At 35.9% G+C, this 20,146-nt stretch overlaps 1 protein-coding gene and 1 long non-coding RNA gene across 4 annotated transcripts in view; one reads left to right on the top strand and one right to left on the bottom strand.

Annotated features, from left to right (window-relative positions):
- The window catches only part of NLK (nemo like kinase), a 71,395-nt gene that overhangs the window by 38,556 nt on the left and 12,693 nt on the right, over positions 1-20,146 (top strand). For all 3 annotated transcript variants that reach the window (XM_064523054.1, XM_064523053.1, XM_064523055.1), the window contains exons 3-7: positions 3,069-3,198; positions 4,834-4,889; positions 15,484-15,590; positions 17,482-17,567; positions 18,524-18,733. In XM_064523054.1, coding sequence (XP_064379124.1) covers positions 3,069-3,198; positions 4,834-4,889; positions 15,484-15,590; positions 17,482-17,567; positions 18,524-18,733 — 589 coding nt within the window. The remainder of the gene's footprint in view (positions 1-3,068; positions 3,199-4,833; positions 4,890-15,483; positions 15,591-17,481; positions 17,568-18,523; positions 18,734-20,146) is intronic.
- The window catches only part of LOC135330303 (uncharacterized), a 35,554-nt gene continuing 15,957 nt past the window's right edge, over positions 550-20,146 (bottom strand). Inside the window, exon 3 of the long non-coding RNA XR_010392243.1 lies at positions 550-1,057. This is a non-coding gene — a long non-coding RNA (uncharacterized LOC135330303). The remainder of the gene's footprint in view (positions 1,058-20,146) is intronic.

Genomic DNA, 20,146 nt, shown 5'->3' with positions numbered 1-20,146 from the left:
TCTCCACAGTGCGATTTAGTGTACTCATAACTGAAATAATTCTTGATAGCTGTCATTGGTGCTCTGCCATTGACCTTACAGATTTCTCTTTGTATCCGATGCTCCAGTTTTTAATCATTTAAGAAGCCGGTCCAATACTAGGAATAGATGCATGCATGGCACTGATATATGTGTTTGTGGAAGTTAGTGGTACAGATAAGAAGCTTATGTAATTTGAGGTAAAAAAGAAAACCTATTAAATCTATGAGATCTATGAAGCTGCAGCTAGTACTTCTTCAATGACATGAACCTGCAGACAAATTGCCATCGGTTTTATTTTACACTGTTTTACTGTTGTGCCCCCAGCACATGTGATCCGTGACGATTTGTTGAGTCTTTCTGTAGAAAAAGTCATATATGTTTGTTGTACTAATTTATTCCAGACAATGGAAACTGCAGAAATGAGCTCTCTCAAATATCTCTCTGGATTTTAAGCACTGTTTTACTCTGTTTTAAACAGACTGAAACGATTTTAGAGAAGTTCATTTATTTAGTGTGTAAAATAGTGGTTGTATTTATTTACAGAAAATTCTCTTGTTGTGGTCGCTTCTATCTGCAGTAGTGAAAGGCAGGTGAATATGGTTTTAGATTGCTTACATGTCTTTTAAGGACAGACAACAAAACAGCAACGCGCATTGTGATTTTCTGCCCCTTCTTCAAAGATGGTTGTAGAGCATCTCCTTAATATGCTATAATATAACAGAGTATAAAAAGACCATGAAATGTTATTGTTACTGCTTTAAATTGATTTTTTCATAGCTAGATTAGTTGTTTAACTATTGTTTTAACTGCACTGTTGAATATAATACAGCTGAGGAAGGTGCTTGCAGACCACCTAGGTATTTTCAGTCATTCGTGAGAAATGTTCAAACTGTCTAAGGTCTCAGGTCTGCATCTGTGTGATACTTAAGGGTATCATCAGTGTGATCCATTACTAAAATTTCTTCTGTAGCCGTGAACATCCCGTTGATAGCAGTGCTCTGTTGTGGATGTGCAGCGCTCAGCAATAGTGTCAGAACTACAAAGAAAGGAATATAGCAGTTCAGTAGCATCTGCAGTATAATCAGTAAAGGTTTTTCTTTTTTTTTTTAAAATATAGCTTTGCAAATTTGTTATTGTAGCAAGAATGTACCTATTTAATTGCCAGGAATCATCAGCTTTTCAAATGTGGTATAATAAACCTGAGTTTTCTTTTACAGGTTAGGGTGCTGTGGCTTTTATTTTTGACACTAGCCAAAACTTGCTGGGGGCCAGCAGCGATGCCTCATAAAGAGGGAAGAATACCGCTAATTAGCTGATCAGTGGTGCTTGACCTTGTGTGCAGTGGGAGCTCTCGGCTCATGCTGGGATCAAATTTATATGAGTCTGTGAGCCGCGGCCTCGCGCTGGCCCTGCTGTGTCGCTCCGAACCCGCCTTAGCTGTGATCCTCCAGCTACAGGCAGACCGAAGTGTCACCCACGCCCGATGCCCAGTGCCCTGTTTGCAAACACTCAGTGAGGTTAGCCGTAATCTGTGAGTGAAGTTACCGTACAGCGTGAGGAAGGATACCTCGGTCTGGCCAGCGGTGAGCACTGATTGGTATTAACAGGGGATTTGCTGTAGCTCTCCCAGTTTTCGTTCCCTTTCTTGCCAATTTAGGCAAGAGGTAGAAGTCCTGGACAAAGTAGGAAGCAGATTGTGGACTAGAAGATCTTTTCAGAGCCTTTTCCAGCTCTGTGATTCCCAGCGTAGAAATAGTCCGGCATCAGCTTTCCCAGGTCACCAACATCTTTCCCCCCCTGCTGCCCCCCATATTAAATATAAATGCTTTGTGGCAATTAACAGGAAGCGTTCTAGCCGAGGGTGGCGGGGTAGTTTTCCTTTGGCTCTCAACCACTCTTTTCAGCAACAGCTTCTGAGTTTTTGGGCTGAATTGTTTCATCTTTTGATGACAGACATGGTACTTGGAGATCTGACAGAGAGTTGATTACCTAATTTTTTATTTATATATTTAAAACAACATGGACCAGGGACAAAAGAAGCCACCTTCAGTGTTGTCTGTATTGCAGTCCCGCGATAGATAGGAAAGCCAGCAACTTTTTAAGGACAAATGTAATTATCAGGGTGTGTAGCTGGATGTCGAGTCTTACATGGTTACAGTACAGCACTGAGAAGAAAGTTACTTTGGTTATTCCAATAAAACTATGCAGAAGAAGATTGAAGGGCTCATAATGACTGAAGATCCAGAAACCCTGTTTTGTAGGGAGGTTTGAGAAACCTCGCCTTAACAGCCATGACTGGGAATTGAGGCACCAGAATCTCCTTGCTCTAGTTTTTTGGTTCTTATTATAAAATTCTATTTTCAGAATCTAATTAAGTTAAAATACTTGCCATATGCAAAGCACCTTATAATTTCTGAACTATCCCATAAACTCTTTGGGAGAAAGATAGAACCCATTTTATATTTGTGCAGACTTAGATACCACGTGGTGTTACTTCTCCAGACTTCAGGTGTTAGTGATGGATCAAGTAATAGCACTTTACTTGCCTGTGTTCTGTCAGAACTGAATTATTAAACTCTTTGCCCTTTTAGGAAGGAAGAAGAAAGGAATAGATCTAATAGAATCAACTTTGTGTAATTGAAGAAATATTTTACTCTTAATAAGGTCTTTTTGGAGATGAAGAAAATGCTCGTGGTCACACATGCTCCTTGGCTTAAGTCGTTGATCCAGGTTTGAGCTACAGTATGTTAGGGGCAGGCAGTATATTCACTAATGTCTGCGTGTCCGGTCACTTGAAAGCTGCCGAAGTTGACTGGCTTTGTGTATATGTACTCTCATCAGAGAATGATCACGCTGCATTTAATAGAAAGACTATAGTACAGTGCACTTAAACTCCCTTTGCTTGATACTCTTTTCCCTAGAAATGACTGCACGTTGTGTTGACTCACCTTCTAAGTTGAGAATGATCAGAACTCTTAAATATTCTTTCTGATTTAGAAAAGTTGTCTAACAGTAGTATGTGATGTTCTGAATCTTTTATTCTGTAGGTCAGTAACAGATCCACGAGATGGAAAGAGAGTTGCACTCAAAAAGATGCCCAACGTCTTCCAAAATTTGGTCTCTTGTAAAAGGGTCTTCCGGGAGTTGAAGATGTTGTGTTTTTTTAAGCATGACAATGTAAGTAATTTTGAAGTATTTAGTAAAGCCTAACTGTAAAATAGTGCTAGCAGTGATGTAAGAATTTTTTTCGTTTAAGATATAGAATATCTAAAATGCTTTAGAAGCTCTTTAATTTTACAGTTGTCAGATTTCCTGGAAGGTCAGACATTACTGTTGCAAACAGTGTGAAAAATTAAATACTTGATTAAAGAATCTAAGGGTGTTCATACTTTCACTCCCAAAATGATTGCAAATAGAAGGCAATGCACTTCAACCTAATCTTATTTTAGGCTTTAGATAAATTTCAATCTGCAAGCAGCTATGCCAGCTGGAGATGCTTTGCTTCCAAGCTATTTCTTACTCCACCTTCCTCTCCCCTTTGTTGGAGTTTATTGCTGCCTCAGTTCTTCTAGCAGAGTGGTTGTGCAAACACTCCCAAATCTGTTCAAGGCAAAATCAGCTAGGTTAAGTTAAACTGTTTAAAAATGGTTTGAGTTGACCTAGATGGTTGTGTCTGAAGCAAATTAATAAGCACTTGGAGAAACTGTTCCACAAATGCAATTGTGGATGTGGTAACCTCTCCCATTGGTGAGCAGTGATGAGCATCTTGGGAATGCAGTCTTCTGCTGGTGCAACTCTGTCAGGAAGTCAGTGCTTGTCTTAAAACCTTATTTCATTGCTTTTCCTCTTTTTCCTAAATTTCTCTTTTTTTATCTGAGGGTATCATATTCTTAAAAAGAGATTTTTATTTGTCGTTAAGCACTGAATTGAGAAAAGCATTATTAGTGGGAGCACAAAAGAGGATCACTGCCTCGTGAGCTAGATACTGGATTGCAAAGAAGCTGCCTACACCCCCCCCCCACCCCCCCAAATCCTTGGGAAACAAATTCCAGGGCAAGATTTCTTTTGAACTGTTATCTTAAGCTGCTTCTCACCAGGAACTTCATTATGGGAAAGATTTTTGGTGAGGACTAAAATTAAGTAAAAACATCTCTGTAAGCAGTCAGAAGTGGAGACTGATAACTGCTGATGTGTGTGTCCATCTCCCAGATGTCATAAATATTGCTAGGACAGGATCTAAAAGACTACACTAAGGTAGTATTTTTTTCCTGTGAAAGAATGTGAATTCTCTGCTGCTGCTTTTGTAACTTTTTGCTCTGCAGAGAGAATTTAAGTGACTGAGCTTCTGGTTCAGAATGTGAACAACTTTGGGTTTTTCTGTTTGTTTTTAAAATTTCCTTGTTGTAGTAGTACATCACAGAAGTGTTAAAGATGAATGGCAGAACAAAATGTAAAGTCTTTTACTTCTGCATTTCTCTGTTAGAATTACTTCTTTCAAATATTTTATGATTAAATATATTTATGCCTGAAATAAAATAATTTTATTGAGTAGGTAGACTTATGCTTTTAAGCCAGTACTTGGACATTTGCAAAAATTTTCTTGAATTGAGAAAAAGAAAACCCTGAGGGTGCAGAACCTCTGACTTGGTGGGCTACTAAATGCTCATGTATAGTGGGATAGAATGTCTGTCTGTCTGTCTGGATGGGATAGAATAAAACTAAGCTCTACAAGAAAACTGCAGTCTGATTATCTTTGTAAGAGGGGTTTGTCTTTGATTGGGGTATGTCTTGATCTTGTATGGTGTTTCCTAGGTACTCTCTGCCCTCGACATACTCCAGCCTCCACACATTGACTATTTTGAAGAAATGTATCCTAAATATAAAATAGAGCACCTTAATTGAGGTAGGTGTGATTTTCATTAGCTGAGAAACTCTAAGTAGCTGGTGGAATCTCTGTAATAGAACTAGAAAAACCCTGAGCCTGTATCTGAACAGTTTTATCCACAGAAGTGAATCTACGCTTGCAAGAACTCTTGATTAATGTTAGCATTGGAGATGAATGGTGCAGGATTGAGTATGAAACTTTGAATACAGGAGAGCCAATAAGTGCAGTGCGTTGCAATATTTACCGAAGGTACTGCTTTCCTAATGGTGATTCCCTCAAAGTATTTTTCTGAAAACTATTTCCACGGTTTATATTCTTCTCAGTTGTTAGTACCTTAAAATACTTTCTGATGCTTTTAGGGAGTGTTACTGTTGCATGATTTGAACTTGTGACTTTTCATGGATGCTTCAGCAAACTTGTTAGGTTGTGGCTTTCCTCTATCAGCCCTTACCTTGATCAAGAAAATAGATTTCACACTGATGTACATGTTATTTAATGTAGCACTGATAAAAAGGTACATGCTTATGGTTACCCATATATGTGTAACCATAAAAAGTTGAATTCTGTACTGTATAGCTTCGTGCAAGAACATCATATTTTGTGGAGGTTTTTTCCCTTTTTCAATCTTTGCTTGGGTTGTCTTGTATTTCGGGGTTGGGAATTTCTGCATTCTTAAATACTAAAAAATTAAGTAATTTATTAATCTGAGTAGTGCTCATACTGACTCTACTAGGAAGATGAGTTCTGTAACTTAAAAGAGATTGTATTAATACTCTGTTCCTTAAGTTACGAGAAACTTATTCTGTAGTGCAATGAGTTAAGTACAGATTTTCATGGTACAGAAAGGCTGTCTCCCTAGATTAATCCCACTATCTGCTCTCTTCTTTATACTATTATAAATATTTAACATGCTAAGATCTACTTTTTGAGAAATGTTTAGGAAGTAGGTAACTAGTTCTTAGCTAGTAAACTTGATAATTAGCAATAAGTGAGATTATTTGGTTATAGTTCATTTTATATTTCAGTAGAAAAAGAGGTCTTCATTGAAGTCCTGCCCATAACTCTTAAAATTATTTGCAGAGTTTTATAAACTGTTCAGATATTTTCACATGTTGTTAGTAACAGAAAATCCTGTGTAGGCTTAAGTAAAAATTATATTTTAGAGAGCAGATAATCAAATAATCATGTCACATTGACATTTCCATTACCAAATTAGCATTTCAGGACAGGGATCTGCTATATAGCTGAGGCCAGCTAATAGACTTTTGTCTTCTATGAAAAATCACAAAAGCAAACACTGAAAATAAAACTATTTCTGAATTGTTGAAAGGAGACACTTGAATTGTAGCATGTTCTGCTGTGTGTCATCTCACTATGCAGTTGCTCCTTTTACAGCTTTGGTTGTATTATCTTTCCAGTTTATAATTTGCAAATAAAAACTCCCCCTCCACCACCAAAATTGTTACCAAAATCTCTTTGTGAATTGGGCAAGGCATAATGTTGCTGTTACAAGCTTATGTAAGACAGCTACCAAGCAATTTGCATTCCAAAATACATATTTATATGTGCAGGAGCACACAAAAAAGTATTTTGATTGAGGAGGTAGGTTTATTATCTAGATTTATACAAAAAATGTTTTTACACAACAGTAACTCAGACCTGAGTACTTTTTTCTGCTACCTGGATGCATAGTAGCAGTTACGATGAAAAAGATTAATGCGCTGTCCCACAGACATCCATCATGTGTTCTGCTGATCCTACAAGTAGCTTTATTATATTGGTGTCTGTGTTCAGCAGAGCCGCTTGAAGTTTGAGTGCATCAACTTGCTCTGGTTAGATTTTGGAAGGTTTTTTTTTTTTTTAATTACTGATGGATCTTAGTTGTTTTTTTGCTTGACCCACTTTACAGAAAAGTTTAATGGGCTGAAAATTGTCACTCTTTATTTTTAGATAAACTGAGCTTTGTGAAATATGGTTTGATCTATTTATAATACCTTGAATTGACTGCTGAAGAAAGTAAGTGTATTGTGAAGTCAGTGATTCTAACTGCAGTACAGGCTGATTTGCTGATTGACAGTCAAACAAATTTATTGGTTGAAAAGATATGGTGTACTATATGATGCTTTTTCATATGAATATTAGATAAAGCTCCCATAACTTTCCTTTGATATTTCTTTTATGTGAACAGCAGCATCTGAGACGATCTTTATAAACTGGATTTTGGTTATCTGCACTAGTTCAATGCCCTCATTTTATAGTAAGTCATATGAGTTATAAAGCAGATCTAGGTTAAGGATTACGCCCTCTGTGTGATTGTACAATCAAGAATATTTAAGAGGGATAAGCTTATTTTTATTAGCGTAGCTACTGCCAGGTTTTGTACGTAAAAACAGAAATGTTAGTTTCCTTGGTGGTTAACTGATTTTAAGACATTCTGAGTAGTATTTTATAGGCTGTGTTTTTCATTTGTTTAAATTTCTTGAATATTGTATTGGTTATAGGAAACTATTTGCCTTCTGGTCTTCTCTCTCCTTGTTAAAATAATTGCAGTATAGATACAGTAGGTTTACTTACAATCCTTAAATTCATTAGAAGAATGAATGAATAGGTGTTTCATTTTATGTATTCTTTTTTTAATTGTATGTGCTTCTACTTACTGTAATGTAAGTAGAACCTATTTCAGATTCTGTTTAAGAAAATCGGGTAGCTATAGTCCATATTTGTAGGACCTAGTTGTGAAAAGTTCTCATTTTGAAAGATTTGGCAGATCCACTAGTATAGTTCCTAAAGATATCATACTGGTGTTCCATTTTTGCAATAAAGAATATTGACCAAAGAGTGATAAAATTTTAAAGGGTATGAATTGGCATTGCTTGATTTCCTTAACTCATTCTAAGGAGTTGGAGTGTCCTTTTTGGAAAAATAAAATTTAGTAAGAGATGACTAAAATGATATGGATAATGTATTGTAAATGAACTGGTAGAGCTGGATTCAATTATCTCATGTTTCATAGGTACTAGTAAGGATTGCAAAGTGTATTTTGTAAAGAGAATTCATTACAACACTGATTGAAATTTTAGATGAGGAATGAAAAGACTTGTTAGGAAACTGGTGAATAGAGAAAGTTTAATCTAGTGAGATTTTATTTTAAAATAAAATTCTTTGCAAACTTTCAAATTGAGATATAATTTGAATCTGTAATAAGGTTTTGGATTGAAAGTCTTTGTGACCATTTAACATATTATATGGGAACAGATATTTTTGCCTATATCACCTAATGCAAAAATGAGTAGAAAATGGGGCATATAGTATTCCACATGTTTGTCTCGAAAATACGTGGAAAACACATTGCTAGTGTATTTTTGATTTTTCGTGTTGCTGTATATATATTATACATTAATAGAAAATTAAAATGTGTGACTGGTTTTGCCCAATTCTCCCTAGTGGGCATTTTTAGAAAAAAAAACTTGGAATTTTCTGTGAAGTTACTTTACATGCGTTTCTAAGCTAGAAGTACTGCCAAATTTCTTAATTACCAATACACATTTTTCCTCAAGAACAGCAGGCATTTTTGATTTTTGCCTCTGCATAAAGCTCCAGATCGGGAGTACAAACTTCATGATATTCCTTTATTTTACACACCTTTTGCCCCAGCAGAATAACCCTGGTTTGCCAGCACTACAAATATAGTTTTAAATACCTGTAGAATCTGGTTTTGGATTTTCAAAATGCATCATTAAGCTGAAGGTTGAGGCATATTCCTGCAACCATCAACATATCTGCTGGTTTAGCTTTAAAGCATGTCGGTTGTAACTGTAAACAGTGGCTTACTGAGTTAGCTAGGACATCTAAAAAAGCACTTTGTTACACAGAGCCTTATCTGTTATTTCCTGATTGCACTGATGTACAGCAGTCTTTTATTCAGTGGCCATTTCAATAGTCTAGATTTACACAATTTTCTTCAGTTGATTATAATACTGAATTCTTTAACTGGAGAAATACATCTTCTCTTCCTTAAAAACTATCGTAAGTTTCTATAGTAACTTTTGGAAAACTTTTTCCGTTGAAGTGAGTATTAGAAGCAGCTGAAAAGGCATAACGTGAGTCAGTCTTGCATACGGACGTGAAAAGAATTTGATGCCTTTAAAGAAAAAGGTTTGCAGCAGCTCCTTCACAATGATCATGTTAAGAAGTGACAGAATTGTTTTCTGATTATTATGGAGCAAATCTGTCCTATGTGTCGGGTGGACGAGGGCTGACAGAGACAAGGGAAGATCGGGTTCCTCCAGGCAGTGAAAGGGACATGATAACGCTGTTGGGGGGCCGAGCAGGGTGTTCTTAGGCTTCCTGTTCTTTCCCAGTACCCTTAGAAAGGGTTTTTTTGTTTTGTTTTGTTAAGTAACTTTCTGAATTACCGTTGTGACAAGTTCAGAAGGCTTGAACAGGGACATGAAGGACTCTGGGGTTTAGGACGTTCCGGAGAAGCCTGTGGGTCGCCACTTTGCAGCTGCGACTGCAGCGGTTTGTATCCTGGGTGGATCAGGCACTGAGGGGAATTGCAGCTCCCGTTTGGGAACTGTTGTGAGCAGAGTAGTATGACGTACCTTTAACATAATGAATGTAGGGTGTTACTGTTGTCACAGCAGTAGACTCTATGAGAGAGAGTCCTAGATATCTGCTTGAATGAAATGCCTACCAAAATGGCTCTATTCTCTCTATAATATGATGGTCTTTTGCTTTGGGTTAAAAGTTTGCTTTGTTGAGCAGTGCAGTTGTAATGCCTTTATCTCAATATCTGCAAAATCTAGCTGGGTGATGTTGCCTGGAACTGAAAATGTAATTCTCATAATCTGTTTTATCTAGGTGCAAGTACATCCCCCAACCCAGGAATTGTGTCTTAAATTAGGCAAAAATATACATGGAGGCCATATAAGCTTGTGCAGAAGAGGTTTCATTGATGAGAGGCCTGCTCTATAGGGTGACATTGGTTCACAGTCACCTCTTACGGTGGATGTATATCTACAGGCCGGTTCAAAAGGCTGTACAGCATTACTAGCTAGCAGCTCGGAGTTTTTCAGAAAAATGAATAGGCTGTTAGTTCAGAAGTGTCTGTTGCATGTAATTTTCATTTAGTAAAAGAATGAATTACTTGTGGAATTTAATATATTGTAACTAAGTGTACTGGTATTATGATGGATTTCCCTGAGATGCATCAATGTGAAATTGTTTCTATCCAGAAGATTGTGTATACATGGGAAATACCAGGAAGATTTTTAAGTTGTGTATCATGTATTGTTAGCAGTTACCTTCCTAGTAGAACCTGCAAGCCACATGTGCCTGGCTGTCAATAACTCAGTAAAAATAGATTCAGTAAAAATTTCCCTCTACTTTAAACTTTTTATAGTTACTCAATAAATTATCTTAAATCTTAACATAAGGATTGTGATTTAATTGTTGAACAAACTGAAATGACGTTATGAAAGAAGGTTTTAAAATGTTAACTTTGAATAGAAAGTCTTCACAGTATTTGTGGCACTTGGTGTTGCATCTTTTTAAATCTGTTTAAAAGCTATTTCTAGAATGAAGTTCTCAATAGTGGTTAGTCAAATATCCACACAACTACTGCTCATTAATTTGCACTGGTTTGGTTTTTTTCTATTCAGGGAAGTACTTGATAATTTTATTGCATCTGTCCATAAGCACTGTAAAATATCAAAACTGTGATCTGCAAGAAGTGCCTTGTAGCACAAACTTTTGACATATTTCCCATTTGAATATCAAATTCAGTTAATCTTGGGCCTAAATAATTAAATAACTAAGGCAATTTTGAAACTAATGCTGAAGCAGTGTGATTTATTTTTGTATTCTGCAGACTGTGTCCTGCCATCCCTTTCTTCCGCATACCTCCAGGGAATGGTTCTTCAGTCACCATTCCACTAGTTAAGGAGAAAATTTCCAATGAGTGTTTTTTCACTCAAACCAGAGAGCCTGTATGTCTTGTTATTGCTAACCACAGTATACAGCCAAGAATATCCGTCACAGCAAGGCTGGACCCTCTTGCAGGTGTGATATGCCAGACCATATTTGTGTTTCCCAAAATAGAGGTTACAGAGCTTTCAAGCTTCATTTTGCAAATGCATAGACAGAAATATTTGGATATGAATATTACTCATCTTATTGTATGTAGCACGAAATATTAAGCTGCAAGCGATTAACACCAGTGCCATTCCCTTGGAGCTGACTGGGGACAGGGTGCTGTTGTGGAAGGCTGGGAACTCCAGCTCCTGCTGAGTGTTGAGACCGAGCAGGAGTGGAGACATGGGAGCTGCTGCTTCGCCTAGGTGCTGCTCTCAATGTGCCCCAGCTGGATTATGTTGAAAGGCTGAATTTTCCCTATATTAGAAACTCAGCAAGAACTTGAAGCCCTTAACGTACACAGAAGTATGACTCTGACTGAGTTTCACTATTTTCTTCCAGCTATGAAAAAATGTCTTTTTTTTCTGCCTCCAAAACGCAACCCCTCCAAAAAGCTTCTGCTACTGCTTGGCTGTAGCCTTTGACATGTGCCATAGTTTGCCATTTCTACCTCACATAATAGAGGTGATTCCACAGCAAATACACCTATTTGTATTAGTGATTTCACATGCAAGATAAAATGCCAGCATATTTTAAACATAAAAGTGAGTTTAGATGCATGCTAGATTCATTAAATTTTTTGAATTTTCCTTAAGCTGTTTTTACATGGACCGTGGGTTTTTTTTGTTTTTTTGTTTGGATTTTTTTTTTGTTTTTTTCATGATCTGAACATTTATATGAAACAAGGATGTTAGAGAAATATTTGTACCTGGAAGCTATTGTATCTGTAAAGAGTTGGAAGAGAATAGAGATGGTATCACAAACTAAGTTTGATATGATCCTAAAGTAAAAACAAATATTAACCTATTAAAATAGGAGAAAATCCTCATTGTCCCCATTTTAAAGAAAATCTTGAAATATATAAGATATGACTTTTTAAATAAATATGCTTCTTTGTGGATTATTTAAATCATTTCTTAGAAGTATCATGCAGATGCATGCTTCCCCTCTTCCTTGAGAATCCTGCTAACCCATCTACCACATAACTGGTCCACGAAGTCTGGCCTCTTCCCAGAAAAAATGTCTGCAGAATTGAGTTATGAAGTATGCAGAGGCATAATTAAGAATGGTCTGATTCATTATGAGAATAAAGTACGCTTTGTGATGCAGTATTCCTTTTTTTGAATTTGCTTGTCACTTTGTAAAATTTACCAATTCAGCAGGTCTCCCAGTCAACAAGAATAAGTGAGGTTCTATTGTGCTGTGCATTTGCCTTGATAATTATTCTGAAGCAAATTGGTACATTTGTAGTTCTAATTTTATACAGCTACTTAACTAATTACTGCTGTCAGCAGCAATTTTTATCTGGTAGTAATGTTCAGTTTAGCTGCATATTACAGCTCCAGTGACCACCTCATGGCCAGCGTATTTTATGTATCAATTTAAAAAAGGAAAAATGCAGATACTTGTTTGAATAGTTGATTGAAATCCCGTAAGTTTAGGTTAGTCTTTTTTGGTTGGTTGGTTGGCTGAGGGGTTTTTTTGGTTGTTTTTTTGTTTTTTGGGATTAAACACTTATTGCACTGGCCAGAGTGAAGTCATTGACCCACTTGTGCACCAGCTGTTTAAGAAACCGCTACATTTGTAAAAGGCAGGAGCATCAAGCAAGTGCTGCTTTCACTCTTGTTTAGAGACCCTCATTAAATTATCTAGAGACAATAATCAGATAGCTGCTGTTCAAGCTAATGGCACCTCTGAGCCCCTGTCAAGAGAGCTTTATTTAATGCGCAACAGACCTGGAGTGGTGCAGGTGCCATTTCAGGCCCTCATTTAATTTAAGCTGCTTTAGTTGGCATGGCAACTAGTTGAGACATCTGGGAGACATTATGCCAGGGATTGAGATTTAGGAGGATTTGTGGCGTAGCAAAACAGAAATCTTATAATAAAGTGCAGCGCATTGCTTTTGGATTTTTTAATATTTTACATTAAAAATGAAATGTAAAGATATGTTGCAGCCATAAGGTAAAAAAACAAATTTTAAAAGACTGGCATAAATATTTAAGAAGGTCTTTGTGAAAGGAAAAGAAAAATTAGAAGACTAAAATTTATGAAGCTACAGACTTGGGTTTTTCCTCTTATAAAGAAATGTTCATAAATTCTTTATGAATACAGTTCTAAGTTGGGGAGTTTTAGTCAAAAATTTGGCAGTGTTCAATTTATAAAATGATTTTTTGCTTGGTGCACCCATGGCAAATGAACAACGTGGCTGAATTTTTTAAGAACGGGTATGGTTTGTAGAGCAACAGATGGAAGAAGAATGCTCATTCGGGTAGGGAGGGAAGATGTAAGGTTTCTCTAGATCATTATAAGTGCAACGTGGCCTGTGCTGATTAATTATTTGTTGATAATGGTAAGAACAGGTAGTTTCAGCTGAAGCTGGCTTGCTTACCATGCTACTAAGAGATAAATATCTTCACTGAGGTCAGGGTTTGCTATAATATTCCAGACTTTGTATGTAACAGAGCTGGTTATAAAAAGCACTGAAGCAGCTGATAGACTCCTGCAGGATAATGGTGAGATTTAAAAAGAGAACAAAACCCTCAACATTGACCTAATTAGCTTCCCGTTGGCTTCAGAGAGAAGGTCAAGATGGAGCACCCTTGAAAATACCATCACAACATAGATGAGTTCGTGAAGTTACCAGAGCTTGTTCGTGGTGAATATGGAGGGCAAGTAAAACACAAGCATATAGCTTTCTCACGTAAAACAAAATCCTGTTTCTTTCTGCAGAGTAACAGGCAGACTTGTATGCACTTCGGCATTTACGTAGCACCCTGTCAGAGGAGGGTAACTGAGCTGTTACTGATGCCTGCAGAGGAGTGGAAGGTTAGGAGAGCTGACTGCTGCTTTACCTTGAGCTGCAAATGAATGTGGTTCACCAAGGGGGATACTCGATTGAGACCCAGGAGACTGAGTTTTATTTCTGACTTTGTCCTTGATCATTCGTATGACCTTGGCAGGGCACACTACCTCTCTATTTCAATTTTCTCTCAATTTTAAACGTTGCAGGGCTTGGTGTGTCTCCTAATGTTTAATGCCTAATGCAGGAATCTCAGTGAGATGTTTGATACGTTGCTATAAAGTAAAAATGCAGTTAACATATTACCACAGTGTTTTGCCCTCTTCAGCTGTGAGTGTTATAAATACAGCAAATCAGAGATTTCTTTTCTTTTTCAAATAGAATTACTAAAAAGTAGCTTTGTAAGCATGTAGTCTTTCTTAATTATCTTATCAAGTTTGATTTTAAAAGTTAAACTAAGAGTTTTCAAAATTCTCAACATTGCAAGTTCAACCCTTATTGAAAGTCAAGGTGCTATGGTTTTGCTTCAAACTCTATTCTGAACTATAGATTCAAAATCAAAACTTACTTGGCAATGTTGTTCGTGAATGAAATAGAATACAGCACAGTTGCTCTACGACTCTGTTGGCTCCTCATTGCTAAGATCAGGAAAAACTGTCATAGAACTGAGCTGTACAACTCAGAGGCAACATATGTCTGTAGTATCCTGAATATTGTAATGATTTTTTGCGTTGTTTTGTTATTGCAACATATTCAGGAAATTGATGTCACGAGACTGATTTTGTGGGTTAAGGTATGCTTGTCATGTTTTCCATATTTCTCCATTTTTGAAGCATTTTATATTTAGTATTTTTAGTGTTTCCTGAATAAAGTCAGTACCCTTCTTAATCTACACCTTACCTCAGTATAAGCCAACGAATGTACAACTTTTTGCATCTTCAGCTGTTTGTGTAAATTATCAGTGGGCATGGCTCTTGCTGTGTTCCACGTGTGTGTCTGTACACCAAATGGTGGTTTCCATTAGGGTTTTTTAACCCTGCAGATAGAAGTTGGTTTTTTTTCCTTCACCTGTTATAACTCAGAAGCGGCTTTATGATCAGGATTTGTATGTGTGTGCATTTGATGCTTGAGAAGGTAAAATAATGGGTACTGGGTAGATTTAGGGAGGTATATGTATTTCTAAGAGTCTGCATTACTGGTCATGTAGCAGCTTGTGAGATTTTCACTGGTGTTACAGTTGCCAGTTTTTCTGTTAAAACAGGTTCATATATGTCCGCTCTGAAAACACTATTTGAGTTGCCTTTAATTTGTGGCTTAAGGAAAAATCTAAACATTTCAAAATATCGTTAATTATATTAAGTAATTTCTTTTCTGAGTTGTAATTTGACTTTGGAATAGTTTTGTAACAAATACATTAATGCAAATGCTACTTTATTGAGTAATCTGTTTTCTTTTACAACCCATTTTTTATTTTCATTCTTGTAAGAGCCTAGAAACTTGACCTCTGTTTCGTGAAGAAGCTTTATTCTTTGTTACTCTATACCTCTGACCTGTAAGAGCTCAAATTCCTACAAGCTAGGATAAATGTTACAAGAGATTATATGCTGGACTTTCTGCTTTTCCCTTAACTAATAAATTGAAGATATGTTGTCACTGAATTGATGCAGAGTGACCTCCATAAGATTATCGTCTCTCCTCAGCCACTCAGCTCGGATCATGTCAAAGTTTTTCTTTACCAGATTTTAAGAGGTAATTTTTTTTCTTTTAAAATTAATGAAAATTGTATAATATTACTATATTTTTTTCTCTTAATGTTTATTCTCAAGACGTCCTTATCTTAATAAGTTTCCTGTGGAAACTTAATCTTTTGTTTAATGTTACGAATGAATAGCAAGCATTAATTATTCTTGGTATAAGTATATGTCAGCCCTCCTGCCTTCCATCACAGTACATAGATAAAGATGGCAATACTTAACACTTTAGCCGCAGAGGCTTTTTTTAAAGGCCTGTTAGAGTCTTGAAGGTGGGGGTATGTGCATTTTAGCAGTCCTCTGATGTTTGTTAAATCAAGGTATGGAAAGGACACCTAGACTGAGCCAAATTGATAAATATATGTAACTATAACCACTTAAGGTATTTTGCAGAACACTGTAGTTTAAATTGTTATGCAGCTGTCCAATGAAGTTTGATTTTTAGATAAAAAGATTAACCACAATAGTAATTTTAAACTTTTTTTTAGGCCATGTGGAAAATATTTTGTCCAAATAATAAGCTAGGTTATTGTGCTTCACTTTTGAACATCTGATCATTGTTAGTCCCGTTGATTTCTATTGGTTTTATTTGATATTTTCGTTAGAATAAACGGAAAATAAATAGTCAATATTATCTGGTAGTATATAAATGCTAGGTCACATTCATAAAGAGCAAAGAAAGGTAAAATCCAGAATTAGTGTTGGCTGCTGCTAGTACCTGTCGTGCTAAAGAAAAGATATATACAAATGGTATTTGTGCCTCTATGATTATTGAGTTTATGCTGGGTGGGGGAGGACTCAAAACTCTTAATTTCCATCAAAATGGCAATATAAAGCTGTCAGCTGGAGTTTGTTCAAGAGTTACTTCAATTCTCATTCCATTTGCCCAGACACTTGACCTGAGATCTCAGTGTTGCCCATCTTAATGCTATTATTTATTTGCTCTATCCAATTCTATTTGAAGTATGGTCATTTTTCCATTTTCTGTGCTTTGTCTGCTACTGTAGTTCATGTGCATAAACAACTTCCTGTTGATATACTTTCTTCCATTAAACTTTTTAGTGAGGTGCTTTTGTATTATTTTCAGTTTATTAAAAACAACAACAATAAACAGAATTTTGGCTTCAGGAACTACAAAAGCACACAGGAAGCAGGGGTTATCTTTCTTTCCTAAGCACATAAAATTTAGAAACATCCCCAGTCACTGTGATCAGATGTCCTGAGTTCCTTAGCTCTAGCTTTGAATTTTTACACTACTAAAATTAAGAAAAGGACCTAAGCTTTACTGTAATTTGGGGCTGTATTCTTTTAGCCCCCTTTTTGTGCTATCTGCTGCTGGTTCATGATTACTTTGAAAGTAAGTCATCTTGATATCTAAGGAAAAAAAAGTAATAATGCAAACTAGGTTTGATTTAATCTGAGTTTACTTGTCTCTTAAGAGCAGTTGTTAGCCAGGAAATTTTTAAGTCAAATTTTAGTGCTGCAGAAGTTAAAATTGTTATTGGGAGAGAGAGAGCAGTGGGAGCTATATGTTGGTATTGCAATATCATGATTACCTGAGTATCCTTGGCATAACCAGGGAGCAAAATATGCATATATATGTGTATATATATGTGTATGTATATATACACACACACATATATGTTTATATATATTTATATATTTTTATGTATCTGTCTAGTTTGTATACTCCGGAAGTTTTATCCATTCATTCAGTGTATGCTAGAGGCTTGAAATTAGACTTGAAATTTTGTGTAAAAATGAGCAAATGGAGAAGTCTCTGCTGACCAAGAGTTTCAAGACCTTTCAGGAAAATGTTGTCAGCCTTAAACTTTTTTTCTAAGAAGGGGGGAAAAAAGTATTTATTTCAATTTCATTTAATATTTCAGGTCTGAAGTATCTACATTCTGCTGGCATTTTACATCGAGACATTAAACCAGGGAACCTACTTGTGAACAGCAACTGTGTTCTTAAGGTGCTACTTAAATTTATTGAAAATGTACATATGTATGTGCTGTTCATTATAAATCAGATGTTATTTTATTTTTTAAATGAAAACATTTAATATGAATATTTTTCTGTGAAGTTATTTTAAAGTTAAAGTTATTTTAAAAGAAAACATCCCACAGATTCTTTCAAAATTATAAATGAAATAAACCTCTTTCTCTCCCCTCTTCTGCCTACTTCTCCCCAAATCTGTGGAAACAAGATGCAAGCTTTTTTGTATTTGACTTTAGTGTAAACTGTTGTGCCCTCAGCAGTTCAGAAAATTTCTTGAGGTACTGCAATGTTAGTTTTCGGTGTGCTGGTCAACGTAAAAGCAATGTAAAATGCTCAAACTCTTCCATCAATTTCTTGGGCATGTGTAATTCTGAAGGGCTTAGAGATGTTGTATAGTAATCCCAGTTATCAGTAAATTCAGTTTTGTTTACACCGATTTGCTAAACATTCTAATCTTGAAAATTTTGGCCTCTGTTTTCTTAAGTCTTATGGTTTAAGAAATTAAAAAAGAAAAATCCAGAAATCTATAATGACAGAGAAGGCTGAATCACTCTGTAACATTTTGAGATGTGTTATGAACAACCGAAATGTGGTTTGGGATGAAATATTCTGAACCTAGAGGTTGTCAATATTTTTTTTTTAGTGCAAATCTGTTTAGGAATATAAAGTCTTTTAAGTTATTAATATTGTAATTGCAACTGAATATGCTGTGATTTCAAATAAAATTGTAGAAATTTTAAGTGGATGTGGAATAAAGTAGCATAACTTCTTCCTTTTTCCCTTTCCCTTCGCTTATGCAGTTACAGCAGATTAACTGATTTATTTAAATGCTGGTTTGGAATTCCCTGCTTTGTTGCCAAAAGGTTACCTATTTGAAATGCATTAAGTGTTTTGGTTATTTTAATTTTTTTATTTACCTTCTCAATTTAGATTTGTGATTTTGGATTGGCCAGGGTGGAAGAATTAGATGAATCTCGTCACATGACTCAGGAAGTTGTCACTCAGTATTATCGAGCTCCAGAAATCCTGATGGGCAGCCGTCACTACAGCAATGCTATTGACATCTGGTCTGTAGGCTGTATCTTTGCAGAATTACTTGGGCGAAGAATATTGTTTCAGGCACAGAGTCCCATTCAGCAGGTATAATTAAATTTCCCTTTAAACGTCTTTTGCTGCATAATTTCATGAAGTCAGTTATACTGATGCATATTGAACGGCAAACTTGCTTTTATTTTGCTTGGTTTACTCACAGGCAAAAACAAGCTATTTTGAAACACTGAAATAATTGCTTCCAGACAGTATTAACGGTAGTGGTTATTAACATTACAGTTTGAATTGTGTATTTTTTTGTAATCTCCTGTAATCCCTTTCAGTACCAAAGTCTACTGTAGCATTTTATTGAGATAAGGTGAGGGTGATATAACTGGGAACAAGCTTTTTGTAACAACTAATATGAGAAAGTAGCAAGTGTCTATCAATATATGACTGGAGATACAGTATTGACCCTTGAACTATTCAAAATGTCAGTTGGTAGTATTGGTCAGACTGCTTCATTTTCTTTAACGTAACATTTTTGAGTACATAAGAACATATTCAGTATTTTTATATATTGTGTAGTTATTGACAGGTATGAAAACATCAAATAGACCAGAATGTCAACATCATTCTAACACTAAGCAAACTGACGAAATGGACATGTATCTCTGATAGTCTTGAAGTAGTTTTTGCAGTGGGTTCCAAAATGATGTCTGCAGTCATGTATTGGGGATGCATACATTTATCTAAGAGGTGAAACAAGATATGCTGTCATAAAAATGTTTTTCTTGAATCTTCTTAGTATTAATTCATCTACAGATTAGAAATTACGTAGTGGTAAAATTGTGAGACTACTTGCATTGACTGGCAAGAAATTAAAACACATTCTGAATTTTCATTAAAAGAGACATTCCAATCATTCCAACCTCTATACTTCTCTTGTCTGTTTTTGCACATAATATTTTCATGGTTTTGGGAGACATTATTTACCTTAGAATGCTATTTTAAACATTCATATATTTAAAATGTTGGGGGGCTATATATTTTTTTTTCAGTGCTGTGTCCTGTCTAGTGGTACCTATCATGTCACCACAGTAGTGTCCCCGTAGGAGGAACATACTAATCATTCTAGAGAACACTGGTATGTTATAGGATCGCAGGATATGTTTTATTTTACCCTTGTGAAGAGACTGCAGAGGAGAAAAGCAGTTAATGTAATCATAACAACTAGCTAAATTTGACAGCTATTCCTTTCCAGCCTCAAAAGTATTTATGACCGTCTTTGCTCTAATCTTTGATCTTTCATTGCATTCCAATAAGCTATACACATATGTGATTTTAATAGTCTGGGCTATCTTACTCAATTTAAAGTGCAAAGACATTCATCAGATAACTCTAGAACAGCATTATGTATGTTTTTATGTTTTTCACTTTATATGACTCTTCAGTTGAATAAAGTTAACTGTGGGGAGTTCTCGGATCTTTTATAATCTGTATGCAGGAGAATGGTTTAGGTAG

This window comes from Dromaius novaehollandiae, chromosome 19 (genome assembly GCF_036370855.1).
Source record: "Dromaius novaehollandiae isolate bDroNov1 chromosome 19, bDroNov1.hap1, whole genome shotgun sequence".
NCBI classification, from domain to species: domain Eukaryota; kingdom Metazoa; phylum Chordata; class Aves; order Casuariiformes; family Dromaiidae; genus Dromaius; species Dromaius novaehollandiae.
Note: the sequence above shows the minus strand (reverse complement) of the source record. Positions and strands in the feature narration are given on the sequence as shown.